A 23,036-nucleotide genomic window follows, 5' to 3' on the forward strand; every position below is an offset into this window, starting at 1 on the left:
CTCAGGTGATGAGGAGGCATCTTTTGCTGGCATGAAGTTAAAACTTGATTTTAAAGCAGTGACCGTCAGCAAGCGTGGAAAGCCTTCCTTTTTTGGTTCAGCTCGGATCACGCTGGCAAACTCGCCCCTTTTCTCTGTAACCCTTAACCCTGCCAAGTCACGGTGGCTCTCTGCACAGCTTATCTGTCACGGACAGTGGTGCTCAGGTAGGCCTGGTGCAGGCGTTACTGGGGCTGAGCCCCAGACGGGGGAGCCTGCCTTCCCAAGCCCGGCCTCGTCTGCTATCGTGGCTCGGGAGATGAAGTCTTCCTATCTGCCTGGCGACGGCTGCGACAGGATGGTGCTGGGTGTCTCCTGCTCCAATGCAGGGCCCTGGGTCGCCTGCCTCTGACAATGCAGATAAAACCCGGCCGTCTGCCGGAACTGAGCCCCGCGGGCCTCCCACAGGAGCGAGCGAGTGGGGATGGATCCTGACATGTTAGGGTGACTTAAGGAATCGGGATGACAGAACAAGAGGGCATCATTGCCCCCACATGTACCCACTGACGCTCCGCCTTGGGTGTGCTTCGGAAATCACAAACCCATCATAACAGACTTAGAAATGGCCTGAAACAGAAGACTGTGGCCTCAGCGTCCACAGGGGAGCATGTCGGCAGAGCGGCGTGATCGCAGAGCTGCCGTGAGCAAGTTGGGCCTCAGACGCTGTAGTGGAGGCTGGCGACTGAGGCTTAGATGAGGCCTGGTCCCTGCAGTCTGTGCACAGAGTGCTCTGGGCGGAGCAAGCTTTTCAAGCCCCTCACCAGGCGCAGAGTCAGAAAAATGTCCCCAGAGAGGCTTGCGGTAGAGCCTCCAGAGCCCCCCAAGAGCCCAGGCCACGGGGCAGGCGCGTGCAAAGGCCCTGAGGTCCGAGGGGCCTGGGGAGGGAGAGGCAGCCAGCTTGGCTGCCCCCGCCCAGGCTGCACAAGGGGACACGTCTCAGGTGTGCGGAGCAGGTGGGCCCCGCGCTGATGACGGAGCTGACGGGGAAGGTGAGGGCGAGGGGCAGGAGGAACCAGCAGTGGATGGGGACCCACTACGGCAGGAAGAGACCTCGCAGCTGGACTCGGGACGGGTCTCTCCTAGGACAGAAAATGAGTGCTCCCGGGCACTCACGCAGACTCACGCAGCTTTCAGATCACTGGAGTACGGTCTCTGAGTGTTAGGGATTTTCTTCTGTAATCTGTGGAAGGAAAAGTATTGTAAATGCTGAAAATACAGGAAAATTCACCCTAAAGTGTTTTTCTGGGTCACAGTTCCTGTCCACAAGGAGAGACTCCTGCAAGGCCTGCTTGGGGGCCTTGGCGGGACCCTTGGATTTTACAGCGGGAGGGCCTTTGGCAGCCTCTGCAGAGACTCCTCATGCTCAAGAGCATGCCCTCCGAGGGCCAGCAGGGGTGAGCCATGTGGACCATCGCGGGGAGCGTTGTGGTGCCGGCAGAGATGGCGCTGTGGGGTCCCAGGAGGCCCAGCGCACTTTTCCCTCCCCTGTCCTGCGAGAAGCCTGGCCGTGCTCTGGAACTGCTTGCAGAGCTGGTTAAAAATGGAGACTCCCAGGCTCCACCCCTTCCCACTCCCTAACTCCTGGACCAGAAATTCTTAAGGCGCCAGCCTCTCCACAGCGGATGCGCTGGCGGCCAGCCAGGACAGGCCCGGGACGGGCACCGTCCCCGAGTGACCCACTCCAGCTCTGGGGCGCACACAGCAACCTGGGTTCTTGTTGAGATGCAGACAGGATCCCATGGGTAGAATGATCCCAGGCGCTCGCAGCGATGCCAGCGGTCCACACGCTCCCTGGAGCCCCTCCCCAGCCTGGTGTTGCGTGAAGCTTTGGGAAAGCGCTAGGCTGGCAGTGGTGAGGAGCAGGGGCGTACCTTTGAAAGTGGTGTAATGTGTGTGTCTGACTCTTCATGACCCCAGGGACCGTAGCCCCCCAGGCTCCTCTGTCCGTGGGATTCTCCAGGCGAGAATACTGGAGTGGGCTGCCATGGCCTCCTCAGGGGACCTTCCCGACCCAGGGGCTGAACCCGCATCTCTCACGTCTCCTGCACTGGGAGCTGAGTTCTTCACCACGGGCACCATCTGGGAGGCCCAGTGTAATGTTGGTCTAATTTAAAATGACTGTTATTCTCTATAAAAGTCCTGCTTAAGAACCAAGCTGGTGCTCCTGTTCCAGAAAGCATTTTGTACAATAATACATGAGAAGAGAATATCCCTGGAAAATATATTCTTGAAGAATGTATTGAGAATATGTTTGAATATTCCTGAAAATATAATGAAACCCACAGAATTGATTAGAACATAGGGGCTGGTCTTCTTTTTACTTTCTGTTCAGTAGAAACTTGTGAATGATCTCATTTCCCACCTTTCTGAGGTGTGAGGGCACGTGAGACCGACTGTGGGTTCTTCCTTTTTTCGGAGAAAAGCAAAGACGTGGAACCTGTGGTCACAGTCCCGGTGACTCGGGGCAGACCGTGAGGCAGGGGCTCGCCGGGGGCTGGGCTGCAGTTCTTATTGGGAAAGGAGGTCCCAGGAGCAGCCAGCATGATGTTACAAGTGGGAACTCTGGACCCTGCACTGGACGTAGAATTAGCAGAAATGTGGAAGGAGTAAGGTCAGGGCCATAACCTAGTAGTTCTGCAGAGCTCGCAGGATGGCTGAGGGAGCGGCGCTGAGAACGCCAAGCGGTAACTCTGACGTGTTGCTGGTGGGAACACAAAATGGATCAGCCTGGAAAACGGTCCTGCGGCTTTTTAATACAGTGAAACAAACATGCTCTTACCATAAGGCTCAGGTTCTCCTCCCTGGGCATTTACAAACGCATGTCCACACACACAGGAAAACCGCACATGAATGATCTTAAGTAGCCCAGTTCACGCTGACCGAAACCTGGAAACGATTCGGCTGTCCCTCAGGGAGTGAACGGATAACCAGTGCGGTGATGGGACACAACAGAACAGTCTTCCACGGTTAAAAGGACCACACTGTTGAACCACACAGCAGGGCGGCGGGTCTCAGATGCTGAGTGAACAGAGCCAGCCCCGGAGCTGAGACACAGAGTGATTCCACGTGTGTGACCGTCCGGAGGAGGCACCGCCGTGAGGCCCAGCGATGGACAGAGGATGGAGAGGGGGCTTGACGACAGGGGAGGCAGGGGAGAGAACAGCCTGGTGCCTTGAGCTGATGTAGCTCTGAGCACGTGTCCAAACTCACAGAACCACACGCCAGAAAACTGGATTCCACTGTATGTAAGTTTAAAAATAAAATTTGAAATCTGGAAAAGGAAATGAAAACCTAAATAACGTCAATGAAGATAAAGCAACAGTGAAGCCAATTAAAGCCAAGGGAGGAGGAGGAGAGACGGTCATGCCTTTGGCTGGACGGGGAGGGTGGAGCTCGATTTAGAACTTGCCCTTTTCAGGAACATTTCAGAGGCAGATGAACAGGAAAAAGAGCCCTGTGCCCAGCCAAGTCGGAACCCTCCCTGGCTCTGAATCTTTTTTCCTTTGTTGGCCAATTTTTTTTTTTTTTTTTCATAACAGACCAACTAAATATAATGCCAACCTCGAGAATATTTTCTTTTCATGTGGCTGTGTTTAGTCTAAATGGAAAGGAGATAGAATAGTTGGTTCCGTTCCTGGGCTGTGCCAGGATGCCAAGAGGTCCCTCTCAAAGGCTGCCAGCCCGGTGGGTCATCTCGGCGGGGAGGCCACTGTTTGGAAAGCCAGGCACCCGGTGTTTCCTCTTGCTCTTCCCGCCAGAAGCCGTGTTTCCTGGACTGCAGGCTGTCCGTGGGCGCAGGGCCCCACACGGGGCAGTGACCGAGACAGGCTGTCAGGACGCTGCACACGTGAAGTGACCTACGGATGTGGTTCAAGAGCACTCGTAAGGAGTCGCGCCTGCAGCTCGCACACTGAAATAGGTCGTCTACAGTTGAGCCCTAAACATCCACTGCAAGCTGTGCTCATTACCAGTCAGCTTTTTTCTAATCAATTACTATTAAAGTATAGCTGACTTACGATGTTGTGTTAGCTTCTGCAGTACAGCCAAGTGAATCACTTATACATATACTTAAATCCACTCTGTGTTAGATTCTGTTCCCATATAGGCCATTAAGAGTATTGAGTAGAGTTCCTTGTACTATACAGGAGGTCCTTCAGTTCAGTTCAGCTCAGCCGCTCAATCGTGCCCGACTCTTTGCGACCCCATGGACTGCAGCACGCCAGGCCTCCCTGCCCATCACCAACTCCAGGAGTTTACTCAAACTCATGTCCATCGAGTCGGTGATGCCATCCAGCCATCTCATCCTCTGTCGTCCCCTTCTCCTCCCGCCTTCAATCTTTCCCAGCATCAGGGTATTTTCAAACGAGTCAGTTCCTCGCATCAGGTGGGCAAAGTATTGGAGTTTCAGCTTCAGCATCAGTCCTTCCAATGAATATTCATGGCTAATCTTCAGAATGGACTGGTTGGATCTCCTTGCAATCCAAGGGACTCTCAAGAGTCTTCTCCAACAGCACAGTTCAAAACCATCAGTTCTTCGGTGCTCAGCTTTCTTCATAGTCCAACTCTCACATCCATACATGACTACTGGGAAAACCATAGCCTTGACTAGATGGGCCTTTGTTGGCAAAGTAATGTCTCTGCTTTTTAATATGCTGTCTAGGTTGGTCCTTATTAGCTATTTTATGGCGGCGCTAGCGGTAAAGAACCTGCCCGCAGTGCAGGAGACACAGGAGATGCAGTTCCATCCCTGGGGCAGGAAGATCCCCGGGAGGAGGTCATGGCAACCCACTCCAGTGTTCTTGCCTGGAGAATCCCACCGACAGAGGAACCTGGTGGGCTGCAGTCCTAAGGTCGCAAAGAATTGGACATGACTGAAGGGACTTAGCACGCATGTATATACGGGGCTTCCCAGGTGGCATGAGTGTAAACAATCTGCCTGTCAGTGCAGAAGACTCAAGACACGCGGGTGTGATCCCTGAACCAGGATGATCCCCTGGAGTATTCTTGCCTGGAAAATTCCGTGGACAGAGGAGCCTGATGGGCTACAGTCCGCGGGGGCACAAAGAGTCAGACATGACTCAAACGTCTGCCCACAGGGCGTATGTGCCAGTCCTAGTCTCTCAGTTCACCCCTCTCCCCCTTCCCATAAGGCACCCCACTCCAGTGCTCTTGCCTGGAGAATCCCGCGGATGCAGGGACCTGGTGGGCTGCAGTCCATGGGGTGGCAAAGAGTCAGACACGACTGAGCGACTTCCCTAACCATAAGGCTGTTTTCTGTATCTATTCCTGCAGCTCTACTTCTGTTTTGTAAATAGGTTCTTTGGTACCTTTGTTTTGGATTCCACGTGTGAACAGTACCGTGTGGGGCTTGTCTTTCTCTGTGTCATCTGCCTCGCCCAGTGTGACAGTCTCTGGGTCCATCCACGTTGCTGCAGATGACATCACTTCACTCTTTGTATGGTTGGATAACATTTGTGCAATTCCAGTGACTTCAGAGTTGCCTCCTAGGGCACATGTCACTTTCTAGCCTTGCAAGCACATCCAGAGTGGCCTTGTAGGGTGACTCACGAGAACGTCAGGGCTACTTGATGACGCTCTGGCTGTTGATGCTGCTTCCACGCTGTCAGCTGCTGGGCTGGAAAGAGTGTTTCATATGCACGGGAGCCTGACAACCAGCGCCCTGAATCAGCTTTTTCCAGACCGTTCCTTGGCCGCCATTTCTGCTCCCCTAGGCCTTCGGCTCATCGACACCACCCTCCTCCGTGCCTTCTCGGAGAACTTAGGAAATCCAGGGACCTAGGAAATCCAGTCTGCTAAGCAAGGATTCGTCTTTGGGCGGATGAAGTGTACTTGCTGCTACAAGCACAGAGGCGGTGGAAGGCTTTTCCAGAAGACCGGCCTTCCCAGCCTGTGCCAAGCCAAATCACATCCAGACTGTAAAAAGCTCATCCTCGTGCTGGGCTAAAGCCATTGTGCCCGACTGCCCATGCGCTGCCTATTTTTAGAACCAGGAGCACAGTTTTCAGGCTTACTGGTCCCGTGGGTGGAGAAAAAAGAGAGGCTCCATCTTTCCTTCGCTTTAAAGTGGGAGTCTTTCCAAGTCACATCGTCTCAGACAAACTAGCCGGTAGCGTCTTGTGGTCACAGGTGACCCCCTTGCTCCCGTTCTTTGTGAAGTCACACACGATGGAGACCAGTGACCCCCATGGTGAATCTCGTGCTCCTGAGTCGAATTCGGTCCTGACGGGCGTCCGCCCCTGCTATCCCGCGGGCCATGGGCCGGACGGTCCTAATCTCCGTCAGGGTCTCGCGCACGGACAGACCCGCTTCCAGGCGAGGAGAGCTCAGTCTTGGTTTCTTGAAATTCTTTCATGTCCTTGGCACACATTTCAAAAAGCATCTTGCCGGATGTTTTCGTGTCTGTTAGTCACTCAGTTATGACTCTTTGCAGCCCCCTGGGCTGTAGCCCACCAGGCTCCTCCGCCCACGGGATTCTCCAGGCAGGAGCACTGGAGTGGGGTGCCATCGCCTTCTCCAGTGCATGAAAGTGGAAAGCGAAAGGGAAGTCGCTCAGTCATGTCTGACTCTTCGCGACCCCATGGACTGCAGCCAACCAGGCTCCTCCATCCACGGGATTCTCCAGGCAAGAGTACTGGAGTGGGGTGCCATCGCCTTCTTCTCTGTTACACCTTAGTCTGGGTTTAATTTGCTTTTCCCTAAAGACCGACAGTGTTGAGCCCCTTGCCTGCTTTCCGTCTGCACCTCTTCTGTGATGAAGAGTCTGTTCAGATCTTTTACCCATTTTTCCAATCAGGTTGTTCGTTTCCTTTCTGTTGATTTCTGGGCGCCCTGTCTATATTCTGGATAAAAGTCATTTGTCACATATGTGTCTTGTGAGTATTTCTCCCAAGGTGTGGCCTGCTTTTCATGTTTGAAACAGAACCTTTTGAAGATCAAATGTTTTTGTCTCAGCTTTTTGTCCCTCGTGACGTGTGAGTTCTGCGTCTTATGGAAGCAGCCCTCGCCTGGTCCAAAGTCACAGATTCTCTCCTACGCGTTCTTCTAAAGCTGTCGCGCTCCCACCCTTAGAGTTGGGTCTCTGTTCCATCTTGCCAATGGAGCAAGGTTTCTTTGTGTATGGACGCTATTTCCTTCACATCAGCACTACCGTCTGTGAGACAGTTGTGGAGAAGAGGACAGCGGGTGTTCCGGGAGGCCGTGTTGTTCTCATTGAGGAATATGTGAAGCCTTTCATTTGGGATTGCACCCAGGGTGGGACTGATATCTTGCTGCATATTGATAAGAATCTAGGGGAAAGGTCGGCAGAGTTAACATCAGTTAAGCCAGCTGTCTGTCTGTCTGTCTGTTTTGCCTGCAGTGGGCAGCTGTCCAGTCACACTAGCTCACTGACAGTCATATGTAACGTCCTGTCCAATCCTAACTGTCACGGTATCGCCAGCTTGGAATAGGCACTGATGTCACCCTGCCAGGTGATCAGAAATCGCTCACAAATCCTAACAGTCGTCCCTAAGAAAGGTGACTGACTCTGAAATCTAGCTGAGCAGAATATTTTCCTGAATCTTAAAAGATGGTCTTTCCCACCTGTGGGGCTGTTTGCCATGTTCTCAAATGTGTGTGAATAGCTCCAAGGGTGAGCTGGGCCTGGGGCCGGAATCCCCCGAAGGTCACAGGTCACTGCGTCGGAAGGGCGGGAAGGTGGAGGGCAGGAGGGGCCGCCAGGGTTTGGGGAGGGTGCAGGCGCCTGGAGGGGCGCCTGGGGCCTGTACAAGGCGAGACAGGAAGAGTACCCTTAGGAAGGAGAAGGGATTTCCTACTATTCAGCAGCTGGCATGGAAGGCTGATTCTTGTGCTACCAGGAAAGCACCGTGCTGTGGATGAAATGTCCTGATGTGCAGTGACGCGGGCTGGCCCTCGGAAACGCTCCTCTCTGTCCTGCCTTGATAAATGAAACTCTTTCCTCCCTTACCCAGCGCAAGTGCTCGGGTTAATAAACTGGATGGCAGAGGGCACCTCCTTGGGCGTTTGCCTGTGAGGCGTGGTTTCTCGGAACCTTTGCCGAGCATCCGTCTTCCACTTCTGTTTCAGAGGCTGAGGTCCTGGAGTTTTCAGCGTGTGCACAGATATATTTTGCCCCTTTTCTCAGAAGAGAGAATTACAAGTGCCTAAAGGCTTAGTCAGCGTCTCAGGACACGCAGTACATTCCCTCTGGGGTCATGGTATTTAAGCCGTGTGTGCTCACGTCTGGCCCATGTGTGCTCTCTGCCGGCCCAGACTCCAGCTTCTAGAACCAGCCAGGATGACCCACTCCTCGACAATGGTTTCCCAAAGGGAGAGGCCGTGAGCACCCCTCACTCCTAACAGTGCCCAGTGTGTCCCTTCTTGGAATTATCACTGGAGCCTAAGACCAAGATAGTTCAATTAGAAATATCAGATTTCCCTCTGCCCAGCTCAGGAATCCTGACCTTGTTTCTGAGGTGCAATCTCGTGCATAAGAGAGTTTTCTTACTTGAAGATAACCTGCCCGGGGAACTCTGCTGAATGTCATGTGGCAGCCTGGATGGGAGGAGAGTTTGGGGGAGAATGGATACGTGTGTATGGCTGAGTCCCTTCGCTGTCCACCGGAAACTATCCCAACATTGTTAATCAGCTATGCCCCAATGCAAAATTGAAAGTTTAAAGATAAAGAGATACCAGCCTTCTCCCACGCAGGGAGGAGGGCGGGGTCGGGCAGTGGTTCGCAGACCTCACAGCGCAAGGAGCCCTCCCAGGATCACATCAGTGCCGCCCCAGGGCGGGGCTGAGACTCCGCAGTTCCCGCGAGTTCTCAGGTGATGCGGATGAGGCTCCCGAGCTCTCTTGGAGCAGCAAGGGTGTCGTGGAAGACGGAATCCACCCCAGATCTAAATGCATCCATCATCCCTAACCCTGACCCCCCAGACCCCCATTGCCTCCCCTCTCAAGCGGGGGCGACGCCGACTTTGCGCAGTTGTCCTGGGGGTAAAATGAGAGGAACCGCTTGTTGAAAGCTTTCACAGGGCTGCGTTCCGGAGGACGGAGGGTTTCAAGACCCTCTCATTATCGCCAGTACTCTCGCCTGGAAAATCCCAGGGACGGAGGAGCCTGGTGGGCTGCAGTCCCTGGGGTCGCTAAGAGTCGGGCATGACTGAGTCACTTCCCTTTCACTTTTCCCTTTCATGCATTGGAGAAGGAAATGGCACCCCACTCCAGTGTTCTTGCCTGGAGAATCCCAGGGACGGGGGAGCCTGGAGGGCTGCCATCTATGGGGTCGCACAGAGTCGGACACGATTGAAGCGACTCAGCAGCAGCAGCAGCAGGAGGTGATACATCGACAGAAATCAGGTCTCGGGCGGACAGGGCCGGAGCCCACGGGCTCACGGCTCCTTGCCAGGTGTCTGCTGACTTTTGAGAAGTACTTTGTGGAAATACTTTCATCAAGTATTTTGTGGAAATGTTAGGAGTTTTAGAAGTTTATGCAAAGACCTTTAAGCTACAGTCCTACCCTTTCTGGGATGCTTTTTATTTTTAACATCACTTATCACTAGAGGAAAGGATGAGGTGGAAATAGCTTTTCCGATCGGGACCTGCCATCTGAGGCTGAAAGCTGATAAGGACGACGATCAGGACGGAGGGGGACCCTTTCTGTTACTGGTCCCTCCAGCTGCTCTCTGCAGACCCCCCAGGTGCCCTGGGCACAGGGTCCCCTAGGGGGGATCTTACCCCTGGTGACCACACACACCCAGGGCTCGGACCCTGACACAGCGTCCTTTCAGCCCCAGCCTCGCAGGGTGTGCCGTGAAGGGCTGGAACCATCCTGGGGTTCCATCCTGGAGGACGAGAGATAATTCAGATCCCGTCCAGGCTCTTCCTGGCCTTTCCCCATTCCTCTTCAGAATGACACTGGTTCACGCCCTCTAGGCTTTATTTTTTAAAAAATAGAAAATAACAATTGACGGCAGGATTGTAGAGAAGTTTAGGATCCTCACACATTGCTCGTAAGAATGTAAAATGAGCCAGGGATCACAGCCTGGCAGCTCCTTAAGCCTTTAGAGTTACCACGTGATACAGCTGGTCCACTCCCAAGTAACAGACCCGAAAGGACGGAACGCAGGACTCAGGAGAGCTGGGGGTGCACGTCCACACGTTTGTCCATAACAACCTAGTTTATCCACACAATGGAACCTTATTCAGCCATAAACGTGAAGTGGTGACCGAAGCTGTGGCGTGGACGAACCTCAAAACCCTTGTATTAAGAAGCCAGACGTGAAAGGTCGTGTGTCATATGTATGATTCCACTGATGGGAAATACCCAGAGTGGGCAAATCCCGCAGACACCGAAAGCGGAAGGGTGGGTACCAGAGGCTGGAGGCGGCCGTGGGGATGGGGGTGGTGGGAGTGGATTCTCTGGGGAGACGAAGGTCTTTTGGAATAGATAGAAGTGATGGACTGGGGACACTGAATGTGCCAGAAGCCGCTTTACAGCGGACACTTTCGTGGTTTGGGAATTTCACCTTAATTAAAAGAAAAAAGTGACAGCGTGTCCCAGAAAAGGGAAGACTGGAGTTTTATTCCCAAACCCAGACTTCCCGTCAGAGAAGCCAAGGGTAAGAAGTGACACCGCTGGTCCCCCCATCAAAGGGAGCCAGGAACGGCTGACAAACTCGAGACAGAGATGCTTCTCGTTAAGAGGCCTGTTCTCCATCTGCGTTAACGGTTCGTGCTGGACAGTCATCCTCATATTGAGACGTGGTTTATGGACCATAAAAAAATATCAGTGCAGAGGAGGATCCGTGGGTCCCCAAGGCTGCTCCCTGAGAACACTAACAAACAGTAGCCTCCGAGGGTTACGGGGCTTGCAGGCTTAGAGGCTTGTGGTCACAAACAAGACAGAAACAAGCATAGCTGAGGAAGAGCCATAAAAATCTGAGTCAAAGCGTTTGTGTCCCCAAACCGCCGACAGATGTGGCGTCCCAAAGCCCCGGGCGTCAGACAGGGACGCCACGTGTCCAGGGCCCGGCTGGCCACACAGTCCTCCTGACGCCTGTCTCACCTTCTCCAGACATTCAAGCAGTCCGGCTTCGCGGCTCCACGCCATGCTTGCAGTCAAGCTACTCCAGGGGAGCGCTGGCTGGATTCTGCACCGCGTACGGGGCGAGCAGAGAACCCGCCATCTGTGAAACGCTGACCCAGCCCCGAGGGGCGCCCAGGCTCCCCGTCATCTGAGGACACAGGGCCCCAAGCCTCAGGGCTCATCTCAGCTGCCAAACTCCATCTTAGTGTCCATCTGCGTCCTCCGCCCCAAAAAGCCGCTTCCCCACTCGCCCCCACGCCCGGGCCGGCACCTGCAGGGTGGGGCAGCGTGGGGGCGGTGAGGCCATTGCAGGCAGGGTCCCCCACGCCCTTCCTCCCCCGCCCGGTCCCGTGTGAACGCCGCGCCGCCAGCTGCATCTGAAGCCGCTCGCTTCCCCCCAGCTCTGTGCAGTGTTAAGGACAGATTATAAACTTCTGCCCGCACAGACAAACGTCTTAGCGGCACAGTTTATACAAGAAAGGCTTTTTGCAGGCTATAAAAGAGAAGTCTAGAAATAATGGCTCCGTACCCCCTCAATCTAAAGACAAGACGGGCATTTGAAATGCGAGAGTGAATGAGGCTCGGAGAGAAAGGGTCTGTGGGATGAAGCAACAGCAGAATCCTTCCTTTAAGAAATCAAGTCAGAGTTGTTGGGGTTTGGTTTTGTCTTGTTACTTTTTTCAGTTTGGGCGAACCTGGGACGTTCTCTAAAATAGAACTGTGATGCATAAGTTAGTTCCAATAATAAGAGAGCTGGAACCCCTTTTCAATCTTTCCGTTTTGATTGTGATAAAATGTACACAGCATAAAATGTGCCGGCCTGACCGTTTCTGCCCAGTCTCGTGGCCTTAAGCGCATTTATGTTTTATCCAGTCGTGACCACCATTGTCTCCAGAGCTCTTTCACCTTTCCAAACTGAGGGTCTGTCCCCATTAAACCCTAACTGCCCACTCCCCTCCCCCAGCCCCTGGTCACCCCTCTGGGACTTTCCATCTCTACGAATGTGACTCCTCTAGGGACCCCATGTTAGTGGAATCAGACAGCGTTTGTCCCTGCATGGCGGGCTCATTTCACTCAGTATGTGTCCTCAGGGTCCATCCGTGCTGTGGCCTGGGTCAGAATTTCCTGCCCCTTTAAGGTGAAGAAGAGTCCGTTGTTTGGACAGACCGCATCATGCTTAACCGTCATCCATCCATGGATGACGCACCTCCACCTTTGACAATTGTGGAAAATGCTCCCACGAACGTGGGTGCAGACGTGATCCGTCCAGGTCTCTGCTTCCCACCCTTCTGAGTGTGGTCGCAGAAGCGGGACTGCTGGGTCGCGGGTGATTCTCAGCTCCGTCTCTGAGGCGCCTCCATGCCGTTTGCCCCAACGGCCGCGCCGTTTCCATTCCCTGCAACAGAGCAGCTTCTCCAAATTCCTGCCAACACATAATTTCGTCTTTCTTTTTAAAATAATAGCCATCCTGGGGGATATGCAAGGGCTTCCCAGGTGACTCAGGGGTAAAAAATCTGCCTGCCAGCGCGGGAGACACGGGTTTGACCCCTGGGCCGGGAAGTTCCCCAGGAGGAGGAAATGGCAGTCCACTCCAGGGATTCTTGCCTGGGAAATCCCATGGACAGGGGAGCCTGGTGGGCTACAGTCTATGAGGTCGCGAAAAGAGTTGGACACGATTTGGTGATGGAACAGCAGCAGCAATGGCTTGGATGTACGTTTTATGCATTTCAGAGACTTTTTTTTTTTCTCTGTACACGCACACATACTCATGTGTGCATTCTGTGTGTGTGTGTGTGCGCAGGATGAGAGACTGTCTAACCACTTAAACATCTGGGGGTCACGTTGATACCTGGGTGCTAGTTGTGTCTCCATGCCTATTGTGTGCATTATATGAGGCAGAGAGGCTCTCAGGAATTTGTCTGGCACCTTCGTTTATACTGAAAGGACTTTTTTTTTTTTAAGTCAATTGATTCTTTCTTTCATGCCAACCCAATATTAGCATTTCACAATAACTTCACTTTAGTACTCGAGCATAACTTTTGTCTCACATGTAGTATTTCCCCCATTTGAACTCTGTTACTTTCTCAGCCAGGAATCACTTTGTGGCTCTTGTGGAAGAAGATGGTGATTTATACAGAGTGCTCTCTGAAGAGTATAGCTCTTTAAGCATGAAAAGTATAGTTTCAAAAGCAGCATGATTGGAGATGTTCATACATGGTTGTGAATTCTGGACACTGACCGGGTATTGTTCCCACAGGGCCAGCCAGGACCAGTGGGCCCCCAGGGGTACACCGGGCCCCCTGGGCTACAGGGGTTCCCAGGACTGCAAGGCCGCAAAGGAGACAAGGGCGAAAGGGGGGCCCCCGGGATCACAGGCCCGAAGGGAGACGTGGTGCGTATGGCACTGTGGGTGCTCCTCTCGAGGGGTGGAGGGGGCGGTGTCCTGGCCTTCCGTAAGTCTGTTTGCCTTCTTTACAGGGACCAAGAGGTGTTTCGGGATTCCCTGGTGCCGACGGAATTCCTGTAAGTTTTCCATAAGACTAAAATTTCAAAGCACCATATACGTACAAAACCACCTGTTTATGATGCCCAGACACACATCTAACGAGTCCCCCTTAATTGTCTGTAACAACACACCTGTGTGGCTATGTGTGCGTTTTAAAACGTTTTCCCCTGCAACCCAGTCATCTCTTGCACAAGCTGCTTCATTTGCACATGGTCTTCTGGACTTGGCATGGAGGCTACTGTGCTAAAACTGGGGTTCCCAGGACCGCAAGGCCACAGGGGTGACAAGGGCCAAAGGGGAGACCCCTTGTTACTGGCAACAAGCTGCAGGCGGCACTGGCCGGCTGTAAGGAGCCAGTCTCACACCGCGTTTGAACTCCAGAACCACCTGAGTGGAAAGCCGTCCTGCCCAGAGCACGGACTGCCCTGTAGTCTGTGCAGAGGCTCAGGTTCCTGGTAGCAACCATACAGAGAAGACGAAAGGCATGCTTTGTCCATGAGAAAATCTCAGAATGCAATAAAATGTGTTTTTCTAACCTAGTTTACTTTACTTCTTGTGGCACAAGAAAATAAACAGAGCAGCCTGACTCACAGCCTCCTCCTCGGGCCCGGGGGCAGACTTCCCAGGGGCGGCTTCCTGCCCATCTCGGCCTCCGGGATACATGTGTTTATCCCACGTTCAGACCTGCTCCATCCCTCCGCAGCTGGTGTTTAAGGACATCTGTCTCCAGACCTTCACGCTCATGCCAATGTCTGTGCCGCGTCAGCGTGCCCATACACGCATGCACACACGTGCACCACATGTGTCATCTGTCATCATGCTCAGACACGCATGCACGCGCGCACACACACACACACTCCAGGCTACACAAGCGAGGCTGCCACATTGCAGAAGAAAGGGGGAAGGGTATGAGTGGACAGCAGTTACCGAGAACTGCCGCTTTTCCTTAGCTCCATGCTCAAGGAGATTTTTGCAGCAGGAGGCAGAGCTAAGGAAAGGAAGCCCCCCCTCACCAAGACGTGAGACCCGCATGGCCATGATCCCTGGCGTCCCCTGAGAGGGGCTCAAACAGATGCGTCAGTGACAGCACACAGCTGTGCACGGTTAAGGAAATAACTTGCGCATGAGTCAGAATCTTGAGAAATTGGCAGAGTTGAAGAATTTGCAGATTTCAAGGGTTAAACAAATAACCAAAGCATTTTCTTACCAGCTGCCTCCGATGAAACTGCCCATTTTTAACCTACTTTTTTTGGCCCCTTGGGATTGTCCCTTGCTGTGCTCTCCTGGAAGCAGAAGGCTGAGCTTTAGATGGAGTGGCCTTGTGGAAACGTACTGTAACTGATCGGTGTCGTGTTTCCATTGTTTTTTTTCCATTTCATGCTCATTTAATGTCAGAAGCAAATATTTCTCAAACTAGGGAGGGAGTGATCACCACCTGGAGGGGTGATCATGGTAAACAGATGCCTGGTCATTTTCTCTGGAATGCCAGGTCTGCTAAACTTGGTCTCCTCGATGCCGGAGTCTGAGAGATGCTCACACCAAGTTAACGTGAGCGCCACTGCTCTATCTGAGTACCTAATGAACATAGGGCTTGAGGGACCCAGTACTTTTAGCTGCCTAGAATCATTTACAGCACGTTCCCACTGGCTGTCTGTTTTACACGTGGTCGTGCGTACACTCCCGTGCTTCTCTCAGAGAGCTCCCACCGGTGCTCGGAGACAGCCTGGAGGGGTGGGGTGGGGTGGGGTGGGAGTTGGGAGGGGCGTTCCAGAGGGAGGGGACATATATGCCTGTGGCTCATTCATGTTGATGTATAGCAGAAAACCAACGCAGTATTTAAAGCAAGTATCCTTCAATTAAAAATAAATAAATTTTAAAAAAGAAGTCATAAGCAAAGTTGATGTATAGTATAATCTAAGAGCTGTATCATCCAGAAATAGACCTGCTTGGATGTTGAACACAAGATGGACATTTAGCTCAATAGAATTGAAATTTTCCTTTGAAGGACAAGCTCAAAATTAAGATCAGGTTGGCGTGCAATTTCAAATGTCTCAGATCCAGTTTAGGAGAGTCAGGAAGGCCAAGAGCAGACTGATAATTCAGGAGGAGATGAGGAGCTCAGAGACATCTCTTCTGAGAAGGTTGAAGCAGCCTCATCCCAGTTACATGAAACCTAAGCCGCAAGCTCAATGGCTTGTCTATTTCCAGGGCCATCCCGGGCAAGGCGGACCCAGAGGACCTCCAGGGTATGATGGCTGCAACGGGACCATGGGCGACTCGGGCTACGCAGGACCCCCGGGCCCCGGTGGCTTCCTCGGGCCCCGCGTGAGTACTAGCAGCACTCAGCCTGCTCCGCTGGTCGGCTCCAAAGTCTGGGTGGTGGAAATGCAGGAAAGATCTTGCTTTCTGGAGGGCCCACCGAGGACCCCCTTGAGAAACTGCCTTAGGGAAGGTCTCTCAGGAGGGCGGGCTGCTTCCTGCCTGTTGGGGGTGGGGGAAGCAAGCATGTGCCGAGACCACCTTTCCACCCCAGAAACGGTGGCTGCCCACCCTCGGTTAGCAGTCAGGATGAAGCACACTTCCGCTGCTGAGGTTTCTTGACAACATCTAGGCGGGTTGGACTCAGAGAGCTCCATTTCCCCTTTGTCCTTTGTGTGTTAAATAGAAGGTAATGAGTTTGTCTCCCAAACATACCATCACTTCCTCCCATTCAAATAGCAAGAATAATAGCGGAATCGTGGAACTAAAATTTTAAAAAGCTTAAACCTTGAACAGACTTCTCTATTAGTCATCATTTTATTAGATTCTAACATCCTTTGTGACATGAAAAAACAGTTTTGTTCTCCAGGATATACAAGGTAGACTTTACTTTTCTTAATGGAAGAACTTTCATATAATGATCTATTTCATGACCTCATTTATTTTCTAGGGTCTGTGCAAACAATCTTTTTTGATAATATGTTGTTGCCTTATAGCAATATATTCCAAATTCAGGGTTAAACTAACACTTTCTGGCAAAACTTTCTACTTAAAAAGCATCTTAAGGTGAGGGAAGGGCAGCAGGAGCGGTCTTCATTGCACTTCCCTGAAGCCGACCGATTTCTGCTTGTCTTCACACCTCTGCCCTCCAGCTCCCCATTTGCCACCTGTTTCTTTTTCATGTGATTCAACTTATCAGTAAGCTGCACTCTGCTTTATTCCAATATCATAGCTTTCGTCATCAATGAATATATCCATCACTTTAACATACAGGTTTTATATGTAGATATTAAAAGGCCTGTGTACTTATGTACCTGTGTGTCATACCATGTACCTGGGCTGGCCAAGAAGTTCACTCAGATGTCACGGAAAGCCCAAACCACCTTTTTGGCCAATGCAATATACTTGACACAATCCCGTTTTTAACGGATGACCCAGAATCTCTCCCGCAAATAGTACTGCGGAGTGTAGGTGTCGATATTTTAGCATGCGAACGCAAAGAAGACACAGAATAGCATTGTTACAAAGAGAAGGGACAGTTTGGGAGAGGAAAGTATTCATTTGCCGAACCTCTACTTGGATTTCTGCAAATCAAATCCTATCAAATATTTCTCTTTTAGCTTTAAGAAAGATGCTGTTGGGTAAATATGAAGGTAAAAGTCTCACCTCATGGTTAAGGTAGAGTTGGATGTTCAGAATAGTCTCGTTTGCCTATAGAACAGCTGGGCGTCGCCCAGGAAAGGGGGCAGGCAATGACTCCAAGCGTGTCACTACGCTGAAGACTGTTCGTGTTTTTCTCTCTATGCCACATGCGCGCATTTAGGGGCCCCAAGGACCGAAAGGGCAGAAAGGCGAGCCCTACGCTCTGTCCTCAGAGGACCGTGACAAATACAGGGTAAGTCTGCAGAGACGGGGCATGACCAAGCCCCCATGTACACTCCCCAGTAAGAGTGACCTCTGAGTCGAGCGGGGGGACGCACAGTGTCCGCAAGCCAGAATCTCCACTGATTTCAAGGTTCCCTTACTGGCCTCCAGGCTGTCGGCCATCTTACACTAACTGCGGGCCGCCCTCCTATACTCACGACAGCGCAGCTGTCTACGCAATTAACATCACCGAGTCCTTAGACAGCGGGTGTGTTCTATATGCTTATTTCCAACACTGAAGTAAAACGCAGCTAAGTCCACAGATTCTTAAAAGCTGAAACTCTTGAAACTCTTTCTTCTCAATTAGGGGGAACCTGGAGAGCCCGGACTGGTCGGCTTGCAGGTAAGCATTGCTTTTGTTAGAGAAGAGACCCCGGCGGAACCTGAAGGGCTCTGGGCTCCACCCCTCCTGCCTCCCTAACCGCCTTCTCCGTTGCCTGTCTGCAGGGGCCTCCCGGCCGCCCTGGGCCCGTGGGACAGATGGGTCCGGTTGGAGCCCCAGGAAGACCGGTAAGTTCCAGGCTCACGTGCTCGCCCTTGCGGGTTTAGAACATCCTCCGAGATGCAGGCTGCGCAGACGCTGGTGGAGGCCTCACGGCGTGCCTGACGCACGTGGTTGCCAAGACCACCCAGGCCGTCCCTTGTCCCCGCTGCCGCCATCAAGGTTGAGAGTGAAGACTCAACGCCAGCTAGGTCAGATTTTGACCTGGAGCCCTTCCAGTCAAGCACACGCTCTCCCAGCCCCACAGCTGACCAGCTGACAGGGGCCCGTCATCCCGAGCAAAGCAGACCCGTGTCCTGCAGGTCCATAAGGAGGGAATGGGCTCTGCTGGTGAGGCCTCAGAGCGGGGGTAACGCACCTGGGCACAGCCACCGTGACAGGTGAGATACTGGACATCAGTTAACCCAGTGACCCTCGGGCCCCAGCTGAGTGGCGGCCTGCAGGTGTCCCCTCCTCCTGCTCGTCTAAGCAGGAGTGAGGCCTAGCAGCCAAACCCCTGGCCGGAGGAGGGCCTGCCCGAGGAGGGAGAGTCCCAGGCCTGGCCGCCTCGGATCCTTCCCGCTGCACAGGGGCCGGGAGGTGAACGGGCTCCTGCAAAGTGCCCAACTCTCTCCTACTCCACATTTTTCATTAATAAGACAAACAGGCCTTAACTTACTCAGGGAGAGCTTGTGGCCGCAGGGGAGAGAGTCCTTCTCACAGAACACCATGCCCCGAGATTGAGGCGGCCGTGGATGGGGTCGTGGGACCCACGTCTCAGCCGATGCGGAGAGACAGCGGACACGTGTGTGTCTGAGGGCAGGTCCGTCACACCAGCAGCTGGGGTGGGAGTGCTCGTCGCTTCCCTCAGACCACTGATAATAATTGCAACAATCGGTCACGTCTCTACGAAGCACAGCTCTCCGGGGCCGTTCTGGTCTTTTTCCCCAGCAGCCCTCCGGCCGTGAGATTTGGCTGAAGGGAAGGAGACGGGCTCGTGTTTCGAGATGCTCTCAGCCCTTGTACACAAGCAGCCACCCGTTTACAGGACGCGGGCCATGCGGTCGGGGTGGGGGTCCCCTGCTTTACTCACACGGTTCCGGGAAATAAACAGCTGGGTGCTCCCTGCCTCCCCGAGCCGAGGTGCCGGCCTCCGGGTCTTCACACGAACCACTGAGGCCTCCCACGGCCCCCTGCCCCTCCACCTGTTCTGTGTCACCACGCCTGGCTCTTCTAAAGCACGTGTCAAGCTCTCACCCTCGGTGTGGCGTTGGCAGGCACTGCTCTGCAGGAGCACGAGGTGATCCTGGCAGGCGGATTCCCAGCCCCGCCGAGGGGCCAGACGTAGATTAACTCTGTGTGTGCTTGCCTGCCGGCCCAGCAGCGCGAAGTGCGAGACGGTGCTGGGTGCAGGGACACACGGGAGGCCAGCAGGGGCCGTCTCTGGAGGAACGGGGCCCGGGGCCTCGTGGACGGAGCAGGGCCAGTGTGAGCAGGACCCGGGTCAGGTCAGAAGCCTGAGCTCAGAAAAGCAAACCAGGAGCAGCTGTGCCCGGGCAGCCAGCGGACCCTGAGAACCGGGCCCGACCCCCCGTCCTCCGCCCTCCAGCCCCAAGTCCCTGCCGAGATGAGTGCGCCGGAAGGCTCTGCACATCCTCCCCGGTGTGCCGAACACACAGTGGAGAGCTTTCCCAGGGCTCCCGAGCAGATGTCATCTGGGTCCTGGGATAAAGAAAACAGCTGAGAGATTTCTTTGTGTTTGTGCAGGGACCACCTGGACCCCCTGGACCCAAAGGACAGCCAGTAAGTTACTGGGGGCGCGGTGGGTGAGGGGGAGGGAACCGGGGCCTCGCATGTTGCTGCGTCTCCTTCTTGACCGTGGAACTACCTGGCTGACAAGTACATCGTTTGTCTCATGAGGAGGATCGTATGTAGAGTTATAAGACAAGCCTCTAAACTCCAAGAGTAAATCCATGCGTGAAGTCATTAAGTAAGTGGATGCGTGGAATGACTTCTTGTCTGCAAACCACACAGCATTCCTGTGGCCGCATGAAAGTCCAGCTGGTGAATGCATGATTAGAAATGTAGAGCACGTCGGGGACAACCCCTGCTTACCCACTGTGTGCTCTCTCACGGGACGGGACAAGACAGAGCTGGAGTTGTGCGGGGAGCCGATGGCCTTCTTCCTACCTGGGTGCAGGTGGGCCCTCCCAGAGCGTGCTGTCAGCCTCTGGGGGTGTATTCAGGGAGCTTCAAGCCAGGCTCTGGCCCAACACTGTCCTCTTTCCATCAGAGAAAGACGATTCAGTGGGCTGGAGCACCGCAAAGTCGGTGGCTTGTTAGGAACGTGGGCAGAATTCGGGTTTAATGTGACCTGGGGGAGTTAAACAAATGTCCAGGACAAGCTGTAGGAGGCTGGCGAGGGATGTATTTGGTCAAATCCCGACATGAGTCAGAAATACTGGGCTACCGTTAGGAACATTTCAGAACCACTCTGTGGCCTGTGTAAAGCCAAGGACGTTTCCCTGGCCCGCCCATTCCCAGGCCTACCCTGCAGAAACCCCATCTCCCTGCCGCCTGGGGACCTCAGCTGTCACCACCCTGACCCCAGCTCCCATCATCTCTGACTCAGCTTCCGGCTGAGGCTGGAGCTCGTTAAGGCTTCTGCCCACCCACCCCCCTCACCCGGCTCCCCGCCGTCCATCCGCCCAGGGCGGGCTGGGAACGGCCCAGAGCCAAGAGACACGGATGTAGGACGGGGCAGGGAGCCCCGGGGTCGCCTCAGATCCCCACTTGGCCGCAGCACAAACAGCCCCAGCTCTCCAGCAGGTCACTTCCTGGTGTCCTGGACACCGGCTCTCGAGGCAGGGGGATGCCCCAAGCAGATCTCATTCTCATCTCGCCTGGCTGCATCTCTGTGCTTTGATTCCAACTCCCCAGCCAGGTGGGAAGGAAGCAAAGAGAAAGCAAAAATTAACGAAAGGCTTTGTTTCTGTTTGTGGAAACTCGGCATCAGAGGCAGGGGGCTGTGCGGTGTGGAGATCAGGTGGGCCCCACGGGACCCCGCGTCTCGGCGAGGACAGGAGCCCCGGGAAGGCAGCAGAGCGGTGGGCAGTCAGAGGACACGGGCCTTCCTGAGCTGTGCGTGGTTTGTCCCGCGGCCCACCTGGCGGGCGGTCAGCCCTCCCACGCACGCATGGATGCTCCTGTCATTAAACTGTCAAACACTCGCCAGGGCGCCTTCCCGGTCTGCCTCTGAAGCAGGAAGGGTGATGAAAAGTTTGGCTAAACCCAAAGAACACCATCATTAAGAGAATTAGGACATCTTTCTGTGACATTTAGGATTATTTTACCAAAATGAGAAAGCCTGAGGCAGAGGAGAGTATGAATCACGGTCCTCAGATTGGGATCCCAGGCAGGAAACGGCTATGCTCCGAGCCCAGAGGGGCCAGAACCCAAGGAGACACTCTGAGACCCCGACCTGCAGAGTCGGAAGACCTGGGATCTGACCTGAGCTCCATCACCTGTTCGCCGTGAGGCTTCGGCCCAAGGAGATGACAGTCTCCCCATCGGTGATGTCCAGCCTCACCACGTAGTCCAGGGGACTTCGGGAGAGGCAGCAGTCAGTTAGCGGGGGCCCTGGACTGTCGAAGCCCGGGGCCGCAAGGAGGAAATCACGAATAGTCAACTTCTTGGTCATCAGGATTTGAGCCGTAAAATATACAGGCGACATGAGCAAGTGGCAGCGTGTCCCCAGGGGTGACAAACAACTCTTAGCCCACTGCTTTTCAGGTTTTGCTTAAAGTACAAAATACAAATTCTTTAAAAGCAGAGCTTTATTAAAACACTAGTATATCGTTTTTATGAACCCCAAATTTTTGTGACTTAAGGTTTCGTGTTAGTGAACGCCCAGAGCACAACATGAGGGGCCACTTTCTGCAACTGGTACAGCGTCACGATTTGCTCCTGTTCATTTTATGTGGTATCTGGACTCAGACTTCCATTCCACCCTTTATATACGGAAATAGAAACAGAAAAGACGTGTCTTTTCCTCTTGTGTTAATTCGTTCCTGGGAGCTGAAGCCAGAATATTAGGAAGGATAGTTGTCCAGTGATGTTGCAAATACATACGTATTAGGTTTCTTTTCCTAAAAAAAAAATAATTTTATTTCACTGCGATTGTTGACTTTGAACTTACAGAAGCCATCTGTCTTTCAGGGCAACCGAGGACTTGGTTTTTATGGAGAAAAAGGCGAAAAGGTAAAGGAGAGTTACTAGATTGAGTTAGGAAACACTGGCAGTTATGCTTCATTTTGTGCTGTTATCTTGAGGTGCTCTGCCGACACCCCGTGTGAAAGGGAACAGCCATTGTGAAGTGCCAGGTGGCCAGGCAGGCCCCAGTGCTGGTTAGGATCTGTAAGACGGGGCTCTTCCAGACCCAGGGGTTGACTCGCGCCTCTTCCGTCCCCTGCATTGGCAGGTGGATTGTTTATGTCTAGTGACGCCTGGGACGCCCGTTCCGATTTACGTCTTGAGTACCAGTCTTAGAAAGCAGTAGCGTAATACGTAGCAAGAACCACCGAAGCATTTGGCGCACAGACCGAATAACTTCCTTGTACAGAAATCCATCGTAAGGAGAAAATTCCGCTGAAGCCAATGCAACTGCAAATTGTGACCAAGCTGAACAGCTTAGATGCCTAAATTCTAAATGATTATTGATGCAAGTGGAAATCAAGTAATTTTACCTTACTATCATTTTATTCTGTGTGATGTTTTTACATCTTTAAAAATGTTTCATATTGGGGTACAGCCGATTAGCGATGTTGTGGTCGTTTCAGGTAGGCAGCAAAGGGACTCGGCCATACGTATGCATGTATCCATTCTCCCCTAAACCCCGCTGCCATCCAGGCTTATATACGACTTTGATCTTATGATTGTAACACTATTAAAATTGATGTACGTGTGATAAGTAATACGCAAAGACAGAAGCAGCAGTA

At 53.1% G+C, this 23,036-nt stretch overlaps 1 protein-coding gene across 1 annotated transcript in view; it reads left to right on the forward strand.

Moving 5' to 3' along the window:
• The window catches only part of COL4A2 (collagen type IV alpha 2 chain), a 157,065-nt gene that overhangs the window by 91,445 nt on the left and 42,584 nt on the right, over window positions 1-23,036 (forward strand). Inside the window, exons 5-12 of the mRNA XM_068984496.1 lie at window positions 13,407-13,541; window positions 13,628-13,672; window positions 15,864-15,980; window positions 17,458-17,529; window positions 17,866-17,901; window positions 18,006-18,068; window positions 19,807-19,842; window positions 22,258-22,299. Coding sequence (XP_068840597.1) covers window positions 13,407-13,541; window positions 13,628-13,672; window positions 15,864-15,980; window positions 17,458-17,529; window positions 17,866-17,901; window positions 18,006-18,068; window positions 19,807-19,842; window positions 22,258-22,299 — 546 coding nt within the window. The remainder of the gene's footprint in view (window positions 1-13,406; window positions 13,542-13,627; window positions 13,673-15,863; window positions 15,981-17,457; window positions 17,530-17,865; window positions 17,902-18,005; window positions 18,069-19,806; window positions 19,843-22,257; window positions 22,300-23,036) is intronic.

The sequence above is a fragment of the Capricornis sumatraensis genome, chromosome 12 (assembly GCF_032405125.1).
Source record: "Capricornis sumatraensis isolate serow.1 chromosome 12, serow.2, whole genome shotgun sequence".
NCBI classification, from domain to species: domain Eukaryota; kingdom Metazoa; phylum Chordata; class Mammalia; order Artiodactyla; family Bovidae; genus Capricornis; species Capricornis sumatraensis.